This window comes from Caretta caretta, chromosome 24 (genome assembly GCF_965140235.1).
Source record: "Caretta caretta isolate rCarCar2 chromosome 24, rCarCar1.hap1, whole genome shotgun sequence".
Lineage (NCBI taxonomy): Eukaryota > Metazoa > Chordata > Testudines > Cheloniidae > Caretta > Caretta caretta.
Genome location: NC_134229.1, coordinates 8,590,165 through 8,609,726, shown reverse-complemented (window position 1 = coordinate 8,609,726; position 19,562 = coordinate 8,590,165). Strand labels below are relative to the sequence as shown.

At 54.0% G+C, this 19,562-nt stretch overlaps 1 protein-coding gene across 6 annotated transcripts in view; it reads right to left on the bottom strand.

Annotated features, from left to right (window-relative positions):
• Positions 1-3,498: 3,498 nt before the first annotated feature.
• RORC (RAR related orphan receptor C) overlaps positions 3,499-19,562 on the bottom strand; it is a 67,908-nt gene continuing 51,844 nt past the window's right edge. For all 6 annotated transcript variants that reach the window (XM_048828623.2, XM_075122881.1, XM_075122884.1 and 3 more), the window contains 9 exons: positions 19,177-19,262; positions 18,563-18,704; positions 15,396-15,920; positions 14,719-14,840; positions 11,776-11,908; positions 10,844-10,951; positions 9,604-9,714; positions 8,422-8,531; positions 3,499-7,616 (listed from right to left, as the gene is read on the bottom strand). In XM_048828623.2, coding sequence (XP_048684580.1) covers positions 7,455-7,616; positions 8,422-8,531; positions 9,604-9,714; positions 10,844-10,951; positions 11,776-11,908; positions 14,719-14,840; positions 15,396-15,920; positions 18,563-18,704; positions 19,177-19,262 — 1,499 coding nt within the window. In that variant the 3' untranslated portion in view covers positions 3,499-7,454. The remainder of the gene's footprint in view (positions 7,617-8,421; positions 8,532-9,603; positions 9,715-10,843; positions 10,952-11,775; positions 11,909-14,718; positions 14,841-15,395; positions 15,921-18,562; positions 18,705-19,176; positions 19,263-19,562) is intronic.

The following is a 19,562-nucleotide window of genomic DNA, read 5'->3' as shown; positions in this document are numbered from 1 at the left end:
GGGATCCCAACTGTAAACCTTTAAAACATTATAATCAAAAACACCCTCTAGGCTGTTCTCGCTCCAAAGTGGGGTTGTGTGGCAAATAATGATTTCTATTTGACTTCTTGGGCGCAGAGAGGGAAAAGATGGTTAAACCAGGGGAGTAGGGCGCAGAAAACCTGGCTTCAGCCCTTTGCTCTGCCATCGACTCACCGGATGATGCTGGGGAAGTCGCTGCATCTCGGCGTGCCGCAATTCCCCATCTGTAAAATGGGGATAATGTATGTTTCTTCCACCGCTGATCGCAAGCTTTGGAAACAGTCTCCTATGGCATGTGTATGTACCGCACCTAGCGCAACAGCACCCTGATCTCGGTGGAGGCTAAGTGATGCCATAAGCTACTTCGATACCTTGTGCTAGGCACAGTATAAGAATCCGAGGAGAATAGTAATAAAAATATAGGACTAAAATGGTGCTTTTCTCCCCATAAGACACTTCGGAACTGTTGATTTCCCTCCTTAATCTTTGATATCTCTGGGATGTATTTTCCTTGTAGAATATATCCCAGCCCTTTAGTCCTTAACGAGCACAAGGGCCTTGGGCAGAGCTGAAGATGCTCCGTGCAGAGCTCACAAAACTGGTTTGAACCCCCTGGGCTACAATGTTTCCTACCGCGAAGTCAGCAGTGTACTAAAGTGCAGAGCTGAGCGTGTAGCTGGAGTGCTGGACGTGGGGTCTAAGGCTGCCACAATGACGCTGCTGTGGCAGGCGCCACCAGGTGGCGCTGGGATGCATGGTCTTCCAAGTTCATTGTTCTTGGCGCGCAAGCAAGGTTTTAGTCTTGGGATTTGAATTTTCCAAAGGGCAGGTGTTTAAATTCTCAACCAGGATGGTGCATTAAGTTAGCTTTTGTTACTACTCCATTGCATTCACCTATGTTGCATACATACACACGGGGGGAGTTGGTAGCGCACCCTATATTTACGTTGTCGAACGTTTTCCATTATAATGACTTCTTGCTATGTTTTCTTTGAGGGGCTTGTACACCTCCATTGTTTGCAATACACCTTTGCTACTCAGCAGGGTGAATGCCCTCAGGCAGCCTGGCAAAATAACTGAACATTCTCATGCTGCACTGAGAACTCCTCGGAGGTGCAGCATGCCCTTCTCTGGGGGCACCACGTGGGGCAGGAAGCAGGCCAGACTCCCCAGTAAATATTTTCCCCACATCTAGCATGTGATCCCAGCTTTCCCAAGCATGAGGCGAATGCTCTAACCACTGGACTATCCTTCCTCATCAGAAAAGCAAGGCCTCCTGCCACCCCAGCACACTGTGGCTTGATTTAAGGCAGATTTGGGAGGAAAGATGCCCCCTTCCTCAGTAAGATGCCAACAATTTGAACTGGCCAAACCTTGCTTGGCTGGTGGGATCTGGCAATATCACACCCCTAGGCAGTGCTGTGAGGAACCCACACACTGCAGGGGCAGAGCCCCAAGCCTGGCAGGACAAAGACAGACCCACCATTGCTCGGTGACACTGCATTAGCTCTTAGCTCCTCCACTGGACTCCAGTGAGGGACTCTCCCGCCTATGCCATCTGCCTCCCCACCCAGGGGCTGCCCACAGATCACTGGCTGCCTCTCGCCCTGGTGGGGTTCCCTTCCCTGGGCCTGTTTGACCCCCCTATGGTGGCAAACCAGGAGGATCTGTAGCGAGGAATTTATGGGATTGCAGGTCGGGTCAGGGGGAAGCCTGTAGCCATCCCCATGATGGAACAGCCTGACACAAGGGGGGACCCTCCTGTAGCAGAGACTATGGTTTTTGCAACGTGACTAGACAGTTCCCTAGAGTGCAGCCAGGACACTGGGACCAGCCTGGCAGATGGGTCTGATGGCCCAGTGCTCCGCAGCCCCAGCCCTTCCGAGGCGTGAGCAGATTGTAACTCGCCTCTCTATTTTTTGTTAGCTCCTCGGTGTTTGTTAGCTCTTCGTCTGTGCGTGCTGTGCTTGGCGCAGCGGGGCCCCAATCCGGGCCACCACGTGCTACAGCACCACAAATGTCACACAAAAGCCCGTGCCCTTTTGCCCCGGTCACTGAGTCCCCTCGCCACGGGACAGCCCCTGCAGAGGGCTGCTGAGGCTCTATGCTGGTTTTCCAACCGGGGGCACAGTCCTCAGGCCATTTCTTTGGGAGTCACCAACTAAAAAGTCCCCAGAAATGTCTGAACACAAATGAGACCCTTCTGCCCTCTCTGGGGCTGTTGTCTTCGAGGGTCAGCCTGCAGCTCCCTTTGCTGGGGCTGGTAGGGAAACCCAGCTCCCCCCTCACAGCAGGGCTCTGTGGCCCTGCCCTGAACAGCTAGCTCCACTCCGCCCCTTTACCAGGGCTGCGGTTTTACCTGGGCTATTTCCCACCTTGTGGTTTCTTGTTGCCCCTCTGGGTCTCCCAGTCTCTCCCATTTAGTCAGGGTCTGTCCTGTCGCAGGCCCCCTTGTCCCTGCTCTCAGCTTCCTTTCCTACCCCAGCTCACCATCCAGCTCTGTCCCCAGCTGCCCTGCATCAGGGCTTTAGCCTGGCTCTTTATGGGCAATTCCCTGATTTCACTCAGATGCGGCTCGTTCTGTGATGAGGGTGGCTTAGCTCCAGCCACCCCAGCCTAAGGGGCAAACCACTGCGTTACCCTCCACCCCACCACTCTATTTCTGTCCAGCTGTCCCCCCTTGTCATTAACCCTGACTGGGAGCTTTCTGGGGCAGGGACTGTCCCCTTTTTATTACTGTATATGGCACCTAGTGCAAACAGGCGCCGAGCCCGCCTGGGGAGCCCCCACCGTCGCCAGCCCCAAGCGTTTGGAAAATCAGGGGCGTGGCTTAATAATCCTGAGAATTTTAAAAGTAATCATTGGGGGGAGGCTGTTCCTGAGCCTTCCAAACCTTCCTCTGCACACACAAGGGCGAGCAGCTTTGTTAAAAAATGAAATCTCCGGTCATCCCATGACTCTAGAAGCTGGGGCTTTAATAAAACACTTTGATGATCAGCTCTTTGGGGCAAGGGACTGGCCATGTCTGTACTGCGCCTAGCACAGTGGGGCTCTGATCTGCGGCCGTGACTCCTAGGTCCTACCATAGTACAAGCAGATTTCATAAGAGTTTAAGGCCAGCCAGGACCATTAGCTTGGCTTCTTGTGTACCACAGGCCAATAAATGTTCCTTCAAACAGCCCTATATAAGCCCCAAAATTCTAGTTAGACTAAAGCATTTTGGTCCTCAGGAGACTGAACCATTGTGCAGCACAGACAGAGACCAGGAAGGGACCGAAGTGTCATCCATGCCCAATGCGCTTGCAGTGGCAGGGAACTGGCTTGGTGAGATATATCCAGCAGGCAAACCGAGCTCCGTGCCCCAGAGGACGGTGAAATTTAGTAAATAACAAAAACAGCCCTAGACTCGTGATAAAACCACAAGAGTTTGCAACCCTATGAATAACCGCAGAGCCACAAATAAGCAGTCGGGCTCCATTTCTTGGCAACCTAGTTTATTGAAAATAGCAGAGAAAACTGGACACTTTTCAATAAATTTTTCATTACAATGTGCATTCTGAATAATATATTTTTTAAACCCTTGCAAGTAAACATATAACCCTGGGCGACAAACGAACGAACAAACAAACAAAAATGCACCATAAGTTTAATTAATTTAAATGAAAACTAAAACCCTTTTTTTTTGTTTAAAGAATGATTGCTCTATTAAAAAAAATTACAACTTTCACATATTTACAAACCTGTCATGACAAAATATTTAAATATTTTAAACAATTTTACAAAATGACACTATTGCAGGTTAGATGTATTGAATTATTATTATTATTTTACACTAAAAGAATGCAACCAAAAAGCAACAGTAAACTAGACATGAATGGAAAGAGGTTAACGGATCGGTGAAGCAGATCCCCTGGGTTGCAGGGTTAAGAGTCGGCTCTGGATCAAGCTAGCAGATGTTCAGAAAGGACCTAAGGCCAGAGAGGGTCTGATTGTCTTTTATCGTGCTGAAAACAGGACTGTCCGAGTGACGCTCTTAAAGAGGCAGATGGTTTCGAGGGTCAATGAATTTAATTCCTCTGGAATCCAGACAGTGCAAGCTTCAAACGTGCTTAGGAAGTTGGGTGTTGGTTACAAATCTGGGGTGAACTGCCCTTAAAGACCCAGGTTCTGATCTCGCTTACACCAGTTTTGCATAGGGGTTTCTCCATGGCCTTCAACAGAATTGACTCCTGATTCACACCAGTGGGACAGAAGGATGTTTATCCAGTTCCCCAATGGTATTTAGGTGCCGAGCTCTCTTTGAGGTGCTGGGCCTAAGTGCCCAAGTCCCTTTTGAAAATGGGACTTAGGCTCCTACGTCCCTGAGGCCCTGGTTTTTAAAGGTATTTAGGCACCTAACTCCTGTTGGTTTCAAAGGGAGTTAGGTGCCTACACACCTTTAAAAATCAAGCCCTTGGGCACTTGTGAAAGACAAAATATTCCCTGAGTGTCCCCATGTGTGTATACCGTTGTCCCAACAGATTTTCAGGGAAGGTGGAGCCCTTTCTGCTCCCACTGACTTCCAGTGACTTCCGGAAATCAGGGCTTCTACAGCATGGCTACACCTCGGGTCCAATCCAGCAACAAAGAACCTGCCCGCCGCAACAAGGAACCGGCCAACCCACCCCTGCTTTGCTGCCGAGAGGCCGCCCAGCCATAGCAGACGGGCAGGCTCCACCCCAGCAGGTGTGCAATGACTGTGAGTGTGGTAGAGGCAGGATTCGAACCCAGGGCTCCTCAGTTGTGTGTTCTAGCCACTGCAGAAGCCTTCCCCTGGCAGCGGACGGGGCTGTGTCTTCTAGGTTGTATTCGCTGCGTTAGCAGCGTGCGGCGAATGCTGAAATTATCAAATGAATCCAGGGGTCGACTCAAAACCAAACCCGTGTTAGACGGTAGCACTGCAGTGGGCTGAGTCTGCACCCGGAGCTGGCTTCGCTTAGAACCAGGCCAATGGTTTTAATAAAAAAAATGGCTTTTGACCAAGATTTTGGTCAAAAAATTCTAGTGTTTTTGTCTAAAAAATCAAAATTTCCCCTTTCCCTGTTGTTGATCATTTTGAACCAGAACATCTGTGTGGGTTTGTTTTTAAGTTGGGGCCGGGGGCTGGTTTTTCTACAAAAAACTGGAGATATTTTGATCAGAAACTTCAGGAGAGGGGGGGTGGGAAATGATTCCCCGCCACAGCCACAGATTTCCTACGATAAATAACTTGCACTTCGCAGGCGGCTCTAATTTGGCTATTACCGCATCGCTAGCTGTGCCGTCTCCTCCATGAATTCTGTACTTCTGACCCGTCCAAGCCCAGCATCCACCCGGCAAGACAAAAAGCCTGGAGTCCATGCACGTTTCCCATCATTAATTAGGCCTCTGTTAAACTCGCACCCTGTCTGGTGACAAACTATGTGCAACCTTCCTTTCTGTAAAGCTCTTGCTGAATAATTTTAAAAGAAAAGGAGTACTTGTAGCACCTTAGAGACTAACCAATTTATTTGAGCATGAGCTTTCGTGAGCTACAGCTCACTTCATCAGATGCATACTGTGGAAACTGCAGCAGACTTTATATACACACAGAGATCATGAAACAATACCTCCTCCCACCCCACTGTCCTGCTGGTAATAGCTTATCTAAAGTGATCCCACCTGAGATTGTATGATTGTATGTATGATATGTGATGGCAGCGTGTGCAGACACACCTTTGATCGAGCTCACTGGGGTACCACAGCAACACAGCACTGCTTTGCCTTGGCTGCTGTGGGTGCCCAAGCTACCTCAGGTATGTCCACACAAGCTGCAATCACCCCCTATCCTTGCAGCGTAGACCGGCCCTGACGTCACCGTAGCCCTCTCAGTGAAATACCTCGGCTGCTGGGCTCTCCCTTGCAGCTCCCAGAGGTCGTGTCCCATCGTCAGACGCGTGTGCAAGCGTGGTGAGCATTAGCGGGCAGGACTTGGCTGGGAGGGGCCAAACACCAAGGTCATTCCTTGCGCTTTGCTCCACGGCGCTCGTGCGCAAGGGAAGAGCCTAGACAAGGAACGTGGGGTTTGATTCTGCAAACCCTCCGCAGTGCTTCATTTTACCAAGCAGTCCCCTCACAGCGATGTCACGCAGCGTCTATGGGGCAGTGGCCCGTGAAATCAGCAGGACCGACGGTGGCCTTGAAGTTAAGATTGTGCCTTTGTGATCTACTGGCTTGATCCAAAGTCGGCTGAGGTCCACGGACGGACTCCTGTAACGGTGGCTGTCCTTCCGAATCCCAGCTGTACAAACCCCCAGCTATTTTCAATTCGAATCGTTTTACACACACTGGGTTACAAAAGCTCTTTTAGAAAAAGGCAATTTCGAAAATCATTCCCCTTGTAAACAACCATCAGCTCCCGCTCCGTGACAGCCCCATACTTAAGAAAATTAGAATTTGTTGCTTTTCAAAAATAGCCTTAACATTAAAAAACAGCCTTTTATTATATTAACTTTATACAGTATCTCTATATATTTTATGGTGAGTAAAAGCAAATTATTGGGTTTGAAACCCTGAGAATTTCATGGGGACGGGGATTCTGCCCAGCAGGGGGCAGCAGAGTGGCAGACACAGGCACCAAACTTTCTATGGGCTGCAATGTCTGGTCAATTGCGAGACATTAATAAGAAATACAAGAGCTTGGGCGGGTGGGGGCTGGTCCCCTGGTGCTGCAGAGTGGACGTAAAGGCAAACGGTTAAAAATAGATCTCTATGTTATGTACAATTATTATTTTCAAACAGCTTGGTTAAAAATTCTCCTGCCACAAAACTGTAAGGAGACCCAAAAAAAAAAAAAATTGTTTTCAATGAGGTATTTGAACTACCCGGGCCGGTCTCTAGATGCTAGTCACTGGAGTAATGGGGTGGGCAGTGTGTTTTCCTTGGCCCTGAATATGTTACAGCAAAAGCTGGTGATCTCCTTGATCTCCGTCCCACTGGGGTCTCGGCTCGGGGCGTCTCCCCAATAATACTTTGCGCCTTGGTAGCACCTGCCAGCTGAGACCTCAAAGAGCGTCACACGATTATTTAAGCATCACCTCCTGCCCCCATGGAGTGTGTGGGAGGGTGTCTCCCTCCCCGCTGCATTGTAGAGAGAGGAACGAGGCCCACGGAAGGGGGCAGTGACTTGCTCAGGTTGGTGGCAGAGGCAGGCATGGAACCCAGGAGTCCTGGCTCCCAGCTGTCTGCTCGGATCACTTGGCCGCACCCCCTCCTGCACCGCACCCCTCTGCTGTGCTGTTTGGGAGGGGATGGGAGGGAGCGGGTTCTAATGTGGTCCAACCCTCCCCCCACCAACCTCCCATCCCGGGGCAGCGGGGGGCCACAGACCGGTGCGAGATGGGAGTCGGTCTCTGGGCACCGGCCTCCCGTGGGGATCATTCTGCTGCTGCTCCCTGGAGCTCGCACTCGGAGCTGAAGAGCTCTTTGTAGAGCGGGGGGAAGACAGCGTGGACGATGATGGGGTACATCTGCCGGAAGGACCGCAGCTTCTCCATGTGCTGGTAACACAAACTGCGCAGCTTCCCTTTGGGCGGCAGCTAAAGGGGAGAGAGGCACGTGGTATAAAGGCGGATCTCCAGGCCTGGACCGGCTCCCGCCGCCCCAGCCCCTCTGCTGAGCCCTCGCAGACCAACCCGGCCATCCATCAACACTCCACAGCCAGCCAGGGGCCTCGGTGGGTGAAACTAGGTCAGAAGGTCTCAGCTTGATCAGGGCAGTAACTGGTCTGGCAGCGCCTGGGGCTTCTGTGAGCTCTTGCGATGCTGCTGAACACGTCTGGGGAGGGGTGGGGGGTGTGCATGTGAAAGTGTGTGTGCATGGGCATGCGTGCATGGTGCACATGTGCGTGCGAGCGTGTGAGAGTGTGTCCATGTGTGTGCACGTGCTCTGCTGCTGGTCTGTGAGCGTGATCCCATTTTAAGAACCCTCCCCGTCTACTGAACATTTACATAATTACCCAGAATCCTCTACTGAGAGTCCCTAATGTCCAACCTGAGTGTATTGTCTGCTCAGTGCAGATATCTCCCCTCAGTGACCCAGCCCCCAATCCACATTGGACACGTGTATCCAGCTACAGGTCCAGCCGCCCAAGCCTCCCTCCCTCAACATTAACGAGAGCTGTGTGGTGAAAGCACCGCGCTCTGGCTCTGAGCCTTCTCCTTCCAGCATGGGAGCGCTGGGGGCCCACTAGCCCCAGAGACGGGGCACAGTAAAGGGACCCAAAAGCAGGCCCTCAAGTCCTGGGCTTCACAACACCAGCAGCATTCGAGAGGTGGCCTATGCCGGTCGGGCATGTGGCTTGTGACAGAGGAGGCAGGTAAGGCTGTGGGACCATGCACCTACCTTGGCCAGGATGCCTTCCCGGTGGGTTTTCCGTAACATGTGTTTAAAGGCCAGTTCCAGGTTATTCTGGAGCCTCTCCACCTTGCCCTTCTCCTGCAGCCACGGCCGATCTGCACCGAGACAGGAGAAGACACTGATGAGCATTTCCCAATCTTGACTTGGGGGGGGGAGGGCACCTCGGGGTGAAACCCAGCCGCTTGCCCACCTGTGCTGGCAGGAGAGCAGAGGACACTGGATTCAGGAAGGAAAGCGTTTGGGGGCAGGGGTTGGTGGAAAATATTCCATCGGTTTTTGATGGAAAACGGGGGGGGGGGGTTTGATTGCAGGAATTTAGTCATTAAAATTGTGATATTTCATCGATCAAACTGACCGCTCGAAAACCAAACATTTTTTGGCCAAAAATGGAAATAACTCAATGTACGAGGGTGCCGCAATTCCTCATTGGAGCAGCAGTTTCGGTGCCTCTGCTGCCTCATTTCCTCTATGGACTGTGTTCTCCAGCTGGACTACATTTCCCACAATGCCTCCCTTCACCAAGTGAGGAGAGTGTGGTGCCTCATGGGAGTTGTAGTCCAGCCAGAGACCATGGCCTATAGAGGAGAATGGGACCATGAGGCACTTGAACTACAAATTCCAGGAGGCACCTTAGTGCTAGGGATGTAAAAGGTTAACGGGTAAGCATTAGGCTTACCGGTTAACCAACCTTAAGCATCAACTCCAGCAGCCCCGCGCCAGCATGAGAGACCCCAGCCGCGGCCGTGCTAGACTGGCGGGACACCAGCCCTGGCCACGCTGGTGGAACCCCAGCCCTGGCCATACCACGCCGTCTGGGCCGGTAGGACTCCAGGGCCGGAGTGAGCCCCAGCCCCGGCCCCCATAGTGCCAGGCCCACCAAGGCTACCTCAGTTAACAGTTAACTGGTTAAACAATATAATTTTAATCGTTTAACCGGTTAACTTTTTAAACTGATCTTTACAACCCTATTTGGTGCCATTATGAAGTGAAATATTTCCGGGGAGGGGGGTCATCAAAAAGTCAACATTTCCTAGGGAACCCGCCCCTATTTTCTGGCCAGCTCTACTTATGTGGCTGTTTGGCAATTAACATCCGGTATCCCCCCGCCCCCCACGATGGGGGCTGCAGCCCTAGGACGGAGGGGCAGCAGCAGCGGCAGACGCTCACTTGAGTTGATGAGCACCAGGGCGGTGAAGAGGGCTATCTCGTTCTCCGAGAAACGCAGCAAGCACAGGCTGTGAGCGAAGTCGAAGATGGAGTTGATCAGCTCGTTGCAGCCTGGGAAACGGAGCAGAGCCGTCAGTCACCTGCGGCTTCTTCCTGGGCGGCCCCACCCCCTCTCCAGCGCCACCCAGACGCGGGATTAGCCTTCCTTTCTAACCAGCCTCTGGCAGGGTCTACAGGCATCGCTGACTATGCGTTGTCCCCACTGGGATCCAAACCTTTTGGGGAACCTCACAGGACAAACCTCCTCCACCCGCTGGGGCTGGGAGGGAAGTCCAATCTCCAGGGCTCATATAACCCTCTGCGTCTCTTCTGAGATTGGCAACAACGGGGATTTGCTGCGATGTGAACGCCTGGCCACCGGGAACTGGTCAGAGGCCACCGAAGATATTATTTAATATTCCCAGAGGCTTCAGCCCAGTCAGACCCCGTGGCACTAGGCGCTCCCCAGACACACAGTAACTGATGCCCGCTGGCCCAAGGAACCTAAGTGGCCACTGGCTGGGCCTTAGCGCCATGAGCTAGATTTGAACAGGGGCCTAGAAAGGAAACGGCACCACAGCTTGTTGCCAACCAGCCCCTCGGATATCGGCCAGGCAAAAATCAAAGCCACCGCTCCAGACTGAACACAGCAGAGCATCACGCTGGACGCGAGCCAATGCAGGCGTCTTCTTCAGGGCCTCAGCAGGCAGCACTGGCTGCTCTGGCTGGGAAGGACCCATCACCCTTCCCTCCTGAGATGATCCCTTTACAATGGGGAGGAGGTTTCCCAACAGCTGGGGTAATAAAGCCGGGGGGGAGGCCGGCCCATGAGCAAGAGATCGAGGGCGGCCTTGTGTCTCAGGCACTGGATGGGGACTCAGGGAATGCGGGTTCGAGTCCTGGCTCAGCTGCTGACACCCCGGGCAAGGTGTTTACAAATACGCTCAGCAACCCGGCATGGGAATAAAGGGAGGAGCCGGGCACTGCTGAGATCCTGGCTGCTTCATTCCACTACCTAAATGGGAGCTAAGTGCTGAAAATCTTGGTCTGTCTCTCTGGGCCTCAGTGACCCCATCTGTAAAAGGAGGACGACCATGTGGCTCATTAGCCTGGGAGCTCTCTGGGGCAGAGACCGTCTTTCGCCCTGTGCCTGCGCAAAGTGGGGCCTCTGTGCTTTACCGTAATACCGACAATATCATACCGAGCGATTTGAAGAGCTCTGGGCCTGCATATTTGCCCTCGAAGAAGACTGTCCTGTTCTCTGAATTAAAGGCACGGCACATTCGCACCAGAACCACTTCCATGGCTCCTGCAAAAACAGAGTGGGGGAGTGAAGAAGTTGCAAATATAAGCAGTAAACGGACTCACTGGAGGTCCCAACATCTCTGCCTTCATGCACGAGAGCAGGGAGGTCCAGGGAAGTAAACTAGTCCCCGGCACGGTATCTCCTGCCCATTTGGGGGGTAGGGGACAAGTGTCACAGCCTTTGAGGTTACGTCTAAACTGCCATCAAATGGGTGCCCGCTGCCTGGGTGGGCATGGCTGAGCTTTACCCACGCTAGCATGGCTAAAAATAGCAGTGACACGATATGGTGGCATGGGTGTGGGCTGGCAATGCAAACACATACCCACGGACCCCCCCACGCTGCCGCGGCTTCGCTGCTATTTAGCCCTGCTAGCTAGATTAAAGCTGGCGCAGGGATGCAGTCACCCCACCGTACCCCTCCGACTGCAGCACAGACGTGGCCTGAGTCATGCTGTCCCGTCCAGAGCGGCTGGGAAATTCGCAGGGTACGGTCCACCCCGAGAAGTGCGATCAGAGACGGAGGGCGTGCTGGACGTGGGCCGAGCCCACGCTCCCACCCAAGGATGCTCGCGGTTTGGAGACAGGCATGGCAGCCCCAGTTGCACGACGGGGTCTTGCAGCAGGAGACGGGCTGAATGTCAAAGCACAGATCCAGGTGCAAACAGCCCCTGCAGGCTGGGGGCTGTGCCTCTGAATACAGAGCCTATGGGGTCTGCTTCCCAGGGAGGCTGTTCAAATGAGAGCTCAAGGGATGGCCTCGTTATTGACCCAGCTGTGGGAGGTGGCATCCCTGCCGGGGCCTGGCTGCAGCAGTTCCAGCCGTGTACCTGCTTTCAGAAGCACGATCTGGTCGTTTTGGCACAGCTCCATGAAGCCGCCCATCCGCTTGGCAAACTCCACCACGTACTGGATGGCTTCCGTGATGCGGCAGGCGCAGCGTTCCCACATCTCCTCCATGGACTGCAAGAGAGAAGCCCGCGGTTGCACCACACTGTACGGCTGGCTGCCCCTCGGCCCATGGGCCGTGTCCCATGACGCTTGGTTCCTCCACACCCCATAGAGCACAGCTGCTCCTTACCCCACCCACCATACCCGGTATGGCTGCCCCAAAACCCCATGTGCCCCATGCCACATGGCGTGGCTGCCCCATAACTGTGTGCCATGCCTGGTGCAGCCACCCTGTGTGCCCTACCTCATGTGGAGCAACCGCCCCATAAGCCCACTAGTTGGCGAATAATCAAAAAAGTGAAATATTTCCATTTGGAAATACCACCGCTGTGCCTCATAGGAGTTGTAGTCTGGGTGCTGTGACAGGGTCAAGCCAGATGGCTACAGGAGAGTGATAGAAGGCAGATATATTAGCCCCAGGTTAAGTAGGTCCCTTAAGGTAAGGTAACAGGGAAGGTTCCAGAACAATCAGGAACTTTCTGGAAACAATTCAGGCAGACAGGCTGATGAGAACACCTGCAGCCAATCAAGAAGCTGCCAGAATCAATTAAGACAGGCAGGCTAATCAGGGCACCTGGGTTTAAAAAAGAAGCTCACTTTAGTCTGTGGTGTGTGTGCGAGGAGCTGAGAGCAAGAGGCGCAAGAAGCTGAGAGTGAGAAGGCGTACTGCTGGAAGACTGAGAAGTACAAGTATTATCAGACACCAGGAGGAAGGTCCTGTGGTGAGAATAAAGAAGGTGTTGGGAGGAGGCCATGGGGAAGTAGCCCAGGGAGTTGTAGCTGTCACGCAGCTGTCACAGGAGCCACTGTAGACAGCTGCAATCCACAGGGTCCTGGGCTGGAACCCGGACTAGAGGGTGGGCCCGGATTCCCCCATCCCTCCATCCCCCCAACTCCTTACTTGATACCAGAGGAGTTGACCTGGACTGTGGGTTCCACCAGAGGGGAAGGTCTCTCGCCTGTTCCCCGATCCACTAGGTGGATCAGCAGAGACTGCGGGGATTGTTCTTCTTCCTTTTCCCCATGCTGGCCAGTGATGAGGCTAACTGAGTGAACGGCAGATTTGAGCACTGAGGGCTGCCCTGAACCTCTGAGGTGAGCAAATCGGCCAATAAGCACAGGACCCACCAAGGCAGAGGAGGAACTTTGCCACAGTGCCTCACACTCCCGTTCTGCTGAAGAGGCCAGGCTCCCTGGTTAGACTACATCTCCCATGATGCACCATGGTCTCCCCTCTTGGCGAGGGGATGCAGTGCATCATGGGTGTCCCTGGCCCTGGTGGAATGTGGGGGATGAAGTCCGGCCAGAGATCCCAGACCAGAGAGGAGAACAGAGGCATGAGTCACCACAGGGGCATTTCTCAACCGAAATTTTCCATTTTGGGGGCATTCGGTTTTTGATTGAAAAACTGAAATTTCCCGTTAGAAGGGGGCATTTTCTGGGCAAAATTTCACTGAGCTGAAACCCCAAGTTTCTGCTCCAAACTATTTACCACAGAATATTTCGAGCAGCCTTCCCCAGTTCTTTCTGGGTTTTCATTGCCCCTTTTACTGCACTTTGCACCTGTACCCCAGGAGTCCTGCCGCGGCAGTTAACCCTTAGTCTCCTCCCCAGAGGACAGAAGCCCAGCGGTTGCTCATACATTAGCCATTTTCCTTTGCTCTCTCCACCGGGCCCAAAGCTGGAGTCTGTATTGATCCGAATGTTCCTATGCCAGGGCCATTATGAATTGCTCCGAAACAACTTGGCCTCATCTGGAAAGCTGATGAAGCATTTAGCAAACCAGACAGAGGTTCCCATTTAGTTAATGGATCTTAATTAGCTGCTGAATCAAACAAACTCATTTTCTTCCCTCTGTCCCATCCCTTGATTTTATTGCGAAGTCCTCATCTGAACCCAACTGAGCGAGCAGTGACTCACACAAAACCCTGTGCGCTGAATGAAGTCACGATAAACAATAAAGGGGCAGCATCTGTTCTATGCAGCCGATGTTAAACCCCAAAGTGCCACAAAAGGTCAGAGACACCGCGCGCTGGGTCACTCAGTCGAGTCCCCTCTTGCAGCCAGTGCTGAGCGGACCCTGACCACAAGCTTGCTAGGGCTTCGTGCCAGCTAAGAACTCTTTGCTATATTCTCTTCCACCGTGGTGCAAGAGGAAACACCAGAATTGGAACTGGTGTCATTTAGGAAGACAATTTACAGACAGCCACTGTGGAAAAGTCCTCCAAAATTTAATAAGGTCCCATAGACCTGAACAGAGATCATCCTCTGGAGAGAATTTTTAAGCCAACCTTATAGAATTTATATCCTTGCTAGAAAATCCTGGAGGCTGGTCTAGAATGTCTGCAGAAAAACCATCCCTCTCTTCTCTGTTTAAATCCCCCCGGGCTATTTCCAGGTGGACAGTCTGATTCTGCTCCTGGGAAAACTGATTCAGTCTGGAACAAGTTGGGCCCTAAGGGATTTGCCCAAAGGCCAGAGAGTAAATCAGAACCAGGAGCAGAACATTGGTCGTTTCTCTCGGCCAAACCACTAGAGACGCGACCTCCTGCCCAGTTGCCGGTCCAGTCTTAACTGGGCCATGTAACAGAACTTGGGCTTTGGAAGCCTTCCCGCTGCTCTGCCCACATTCCCCACTGATCCCTTAGCTAGCCGGAAGGGAGGTGTTTATCCTAGCCTCATACCCCGGTGGGCTGGCTTCCCACGTTATCTGGCTACCAGATTATCCCGTGCCGGGCATCAGTCAAGTATAGAAGTCACTGCACCACCCTTGGCAGAAGGCTCCACCAGCTCCCAGCCATGTCCCCCATCCCGCTTCTTACCTTCTTCTGGTAGCTCCTGACCTCCTCCCACGAGAACGTCTCCAGCCTCAGGAGCTGCAGGTCTTCCAGGCGCAGCTGGCAGGTCTCCCGGTAGGACTTGAGGACATTCTGGGTCAGGTGCTCTGTGGACGGCAGGCGGCGAGGCTCAGAGGGGGAGCGTGGGGAACGGTTGGGCCTGTCCCTGGGCCGCAGCCCTGATTCTCCCTTCATTTTTTTCTGTGGTTTCCTGAGTCTATCGCTCTGCACTGCCAGCTTTGGCACGCAGGCCCCTCTGTGTGTAACGATCTGCCCCCTCCCCCCCAGCCCGGCACTTAGCAGGGTTTGAACCTGCAGTGTTAAAAGCATAGGCCTCTCCTGTATCAGTGGGGGAGTAACTCCACTAGCTGGTAGCTGCAGTAGGCTGTTATCCTCTGATATGGAGCAGGATGTTCCCATGGAATGATGGGAGCTGAGTGTAAGAAGCATCATCTGAGCTGTCACCGGGGATCGAATCCAAGACCAACAGAACAAAGAGCAGCTCAAGCTAAGAGACTAAGCTCGCGGCTGACAGCTGGATGAGACCTGTAATCCCTCTGTGGATGGTGAACCCCGCCTGCAGCCCCCAGTAATACAGCCTGAGTGGGGGTCCTAGAAGGGCGAGGCTGCCCAGCCGGGCATTCCTGCCCCAAGAGACTCACCGATCTCAGTCACCGAGGAATTGGGCGACTCCAGGATGCTGGTGAAGTTGGGACTCGTGTAGAAGTCGACAGTCTCCCCGATGTCGCTCCCAGCCTGGCCCCGCTTGCCCCCGCCGATGTCCAGCCGGGAGAGGTCTGGTGACGCCTGCATCTCCAGGGCGTAGAAGACGCTGGCCCTGCTCTCCATCTTGATCCGCTCGGGGCTGTAGTCCCTGGCGAAGGGGCCGCGCAGGTTGTCGCTCAGCCGGCTGTGCCCCTTGGCCAGTCCGTTGGGGTAGGCCAGAGCCACCGTCTCGTCCGGAGACTGGCTCAGCCGCGCCTGTCCGTTCAGGGGGGCCGTGGAGCAGGCTGAAGACTCCAACAGGTCTGCGGGGGAGGCCAGCTTGAGTTGCCCGTTAGCCAGGCCCAGGGAGTAGGCTGGGGCCACCACCTCGCCGCCTTGCTGCTGCTGCTGCTGCAGCTGCTTCTGCACCTCGGCGTGGAGGCTGTCGCGCTGCTTCTTGGACATGCGGCCAAACTTGACGGCTGGAGAACAAAGGGGCAGGGACGCGTCGAGCTGGGGCTGAGGCTGGCCCTGGGTTCGCGGCCGGAGCCGTTGTGAGGGGCCCTGGGCTCCCTCTGCTGGCCCCAGCCACTTCCCTGGAGATCTGGAGCAGCGGCCTCCATCCCCTGGGAAATCCAGGTGACATAATGGGGCAGCAGGTCCCATAAGGAGCCTGCCGCGAGCTGCCAGGGATGGAAAGGGCAGAAGGAGCTGCCAAGTGACTGATGGAGCTGCCCCCCTCGACAGCGGTGGATCTGGCTCCTTGTGCCTATCAAGACCCACCAGGTTTGTCTTGGTGGTTAAGCGTGGGGCCCGGGCAGCACTTGGATGGGACGGGGAGACACCAACCGTGGTTCAGCAGGGAGGTGACTACCTAACAGAGGTGCTTTCCCCCCAACAAGTCAATAACAAACCCCCATCACTCCCCTCCAGCAGCAAAGCACGCCAAGCGGACGGGACGCAACCTGGATCACTAGCGAGCCCTGGGCATTTTCCCTGGAGCAGGGCTGCTGGCCGTATCCCAATTCGGGTCATTTACACTCTGCCCCGCAGTTCCAATCCTTTTCACTTCTCGCCCTAGGACAACACTGCTCTGCGGCTGCTTGTACAGCTCCCACAGCCCACCTCAGAGGTGGCTGCATTTCAGAGGTAGCCGATCACGGGGGGTATAAAATGCTTTGGGATCCTTGGGGATGAAAAGCCCCAGGGCGGCGATTCGCAGACTTTCTTCCCCCAGAAGCTCCCATCTTGCCAGCTGCTCCCTCCCCCCCAGCAATCTGGGAAAGGCAGGGGGCGTGACCCCCAGCCTGAGATCCCTCGCGCTAGGGAAGCGCCCAGGATCTGAATGTGGCCCTAGGGGTGGGGACGGCTATCTCAGCATCTCGGCGCACTCACTTGGGAGCGGGGACAACGGTGCGTGCTCTGCGTGTGGTCGTGTGGGTCTGTATGTGGTCGTGTGTCTGAGCAGGAGCCTCATCTACCCAGCTGCAGAGAGGAACCGCGGTCGCAACGGGAGGCTGATCGCATGTGCCACGTGGTCGGGCTCTTTGGCTCTCTCGAGCGACCTACATACTCACCACTGAGAGACACCCAGCTAAAGGCTTGAGCTACTTTTTCCATCCTCTTTGGATTGGGTTGGTGGGGTGTGTGTGTGTGTGTTTGTTTGTGTAGTATTTTGTGACTTTCACTCTCCTCCTGGTTGCTTTAACCCCCCTCCCCCCGGCCTGGCTCAGGGCTGTGCGCTGACGGTGCTACCTAACCAGCCCTAAACCTCACTATTTGCACTTCCCTTTCACTTCCTCTGGCCTCCACTTGTAGCTTTTTTAGCGCCTTTAATAATCCCCAGCCTGAGGACTCCTCCTTAGCCGAGGAGTCTGGTGCCGTCTCGAGAACCGAACCTTTTTATGCCCAGGGGGGCGGAAGAGAATGAAGGTTCAACCCCTCTCTGGGCTGGAAAGGAGGGTGGTTCCCCTGCTCACGCCCCAGCTCCTGTACGCCGCTCTGCTGGCGTTCAGAGGCCTTTGCAGCCTGCAGCAAGGAGCTGAGGGGGAATTCTGCAGGCTCCGGCGCTGCGCTGGGCTGCCACTGGCTGCCTTCCACAGATCCCACCCCCACTTCAAGCCTTGGCGTAGGGGGCATGCTGGGGGCGGGGCCAGAGCACATGCAGCTCTGGCTAAGTTGCCCTGTGCCACAAGCCACAGGTAGCTCTGCAGAGATAGTTTGGCCCACTGGTTCAATTCCCTGCTTTGCTACAGACTGTGAGCAAGCTGTGCCTCAGTTTCCCCATCTGCACAATAGGGATACTAGTCCAGACATAGAGCACGCTAGACTGCTCCAAGTTACACTGGAGGTGCTTTCAACCCTTAGAGCAGCATAGAAGGAAGAGGGTGCACACCTGGGCTGCTGGTTCTCATCGACACCTGCAGGGGGTGCAGCTTAGACTCTCTCCCACTGAGCCTCTTAAACTGGAGGACTTGGGAACCAGTGGGATGGCGACAGGGGCCGGCTGCTGTTTGTCCATCATCACTGATTTTTGGTGATAAATGGCTTGTGGTCAAATAGAAAAGTTTCTACAGAAAAAAAATCTTTCCCAATGACATTTTCCAGGTTTTTTTTTAAACCAAAACCTGAACTTTTTTTTTTCGGTTAAAATGTTTTACTTTTTTTACTTTTAACAAAAACAATTTTTTTTAACTGAAAAGCACATTTAACCCCCCCCCCCCCACACAAAAACTGTTTTTAGTTTTTTTGTTGAATACCCCAAAAAGCAGCTGGTACCAGCCACTGTCAGAGATGAGAGACCGGGTTAGATGGAGTAAAGGGCAGAAGCAAAAGAAATGTCCAGGTATTTTTAACTTCAGGGCATAAGAAATGGGTCAAATGCAGGGACCTCTGGGGTGGGAGGCAGCAGCTGTTTTAACAGAGATCATTCACCCAGCACTGGAATTCAGCCACTTCTGGGGTTGGGCCTGGCAGCCGTTTAAACAGGGATCCTTCACCCAGTACTATTATACAGTTACCTTTGGGATGGGGTATGGCAGCTGTTTAAACGGGGATCTCTCACCCAGCACTGAAATACAGCCACCTCTGGGTTGGAGCGTGGCAGCTGTTTCAAACATCTTACCATCTCTGGACATTCCCAGGCTGAGGCATTTCTGCAGCCTGCAGTGCTGGCAGCGGTTGCGGCTGGTCCGGTCAATCTGGCAGTTCTGCTGGCGGGTGCAGGAGTACGTCACGTTGCCTTGCTGGCTTCTGCGGAAAAACCCCTGAAACAACGGGTTGGGGAGAGAGAGGCACACAAATTGACCACGGCAGCTCCGCGGCTTGTGTGTGAAGCGAACTGGGGGTGCCAACGCCTGGGGGAGGAGCATCTGCGGCATAAAATCAACACAGTGGCTGGTGCTGACTGGTCCCAGAGCTGAACAAGCCACGATGGGCCGATCTCCACTCTGGTGTGGCGGTAAAGGGCCAAGGGGCCAGGGCATGCTGATTAGCTGCTGGGCGGGTGCTAAGCAGGGCCGGAACGCCAATGGTCCCACAGCCCTGCTGGCAGACCCTGGGCAGCATCTGCTCCAGCACTGGCCCACGGCCCCCTCTGAAGGGCGCTGTCCCAGGGTTCTGTGTATTTGGGAGCGCCAAGGGAATTGGAAAGGAATCCCACACCCGGGGCGCTCCTGGTCGCAGAGATCAGGCAAGAGGGGGCAGGGGAGTGGAGTGGGGATTTGGGGTGTTGCTCACCTTGCAGCCTTCACAGGTGATGACCCCGTAGTGAATCCCTGACGATTTGTCCCCACAGATCTTACACGGGATCACTTCTATTTGTGCTAGGATTGAAAGCGAGAGAGAGGGAGATCATGAGCTCGGGCCGGAGTGCGCTGGGCATGCCCTGCATGTGTTCGCTTGGCTCTTTGGCACTGTCGTCTAATGCTTCTTAGAGCGAGCAGGTGCTGAGAGTCAGGACTCCTGGGTTCCATTCCCAGCTTTGGGAGGGGAGTGGGGCCTAGTGGGTTAGAACGCGGGAGGGAGGCTGGGAGCCAGGACTCCTGGGTTCTATTACACAGACCATCTCAATGAACCCTGTGGGGTGACCCCATTTAAGAGAGGACAGAGTTGGGGTCCTTAAG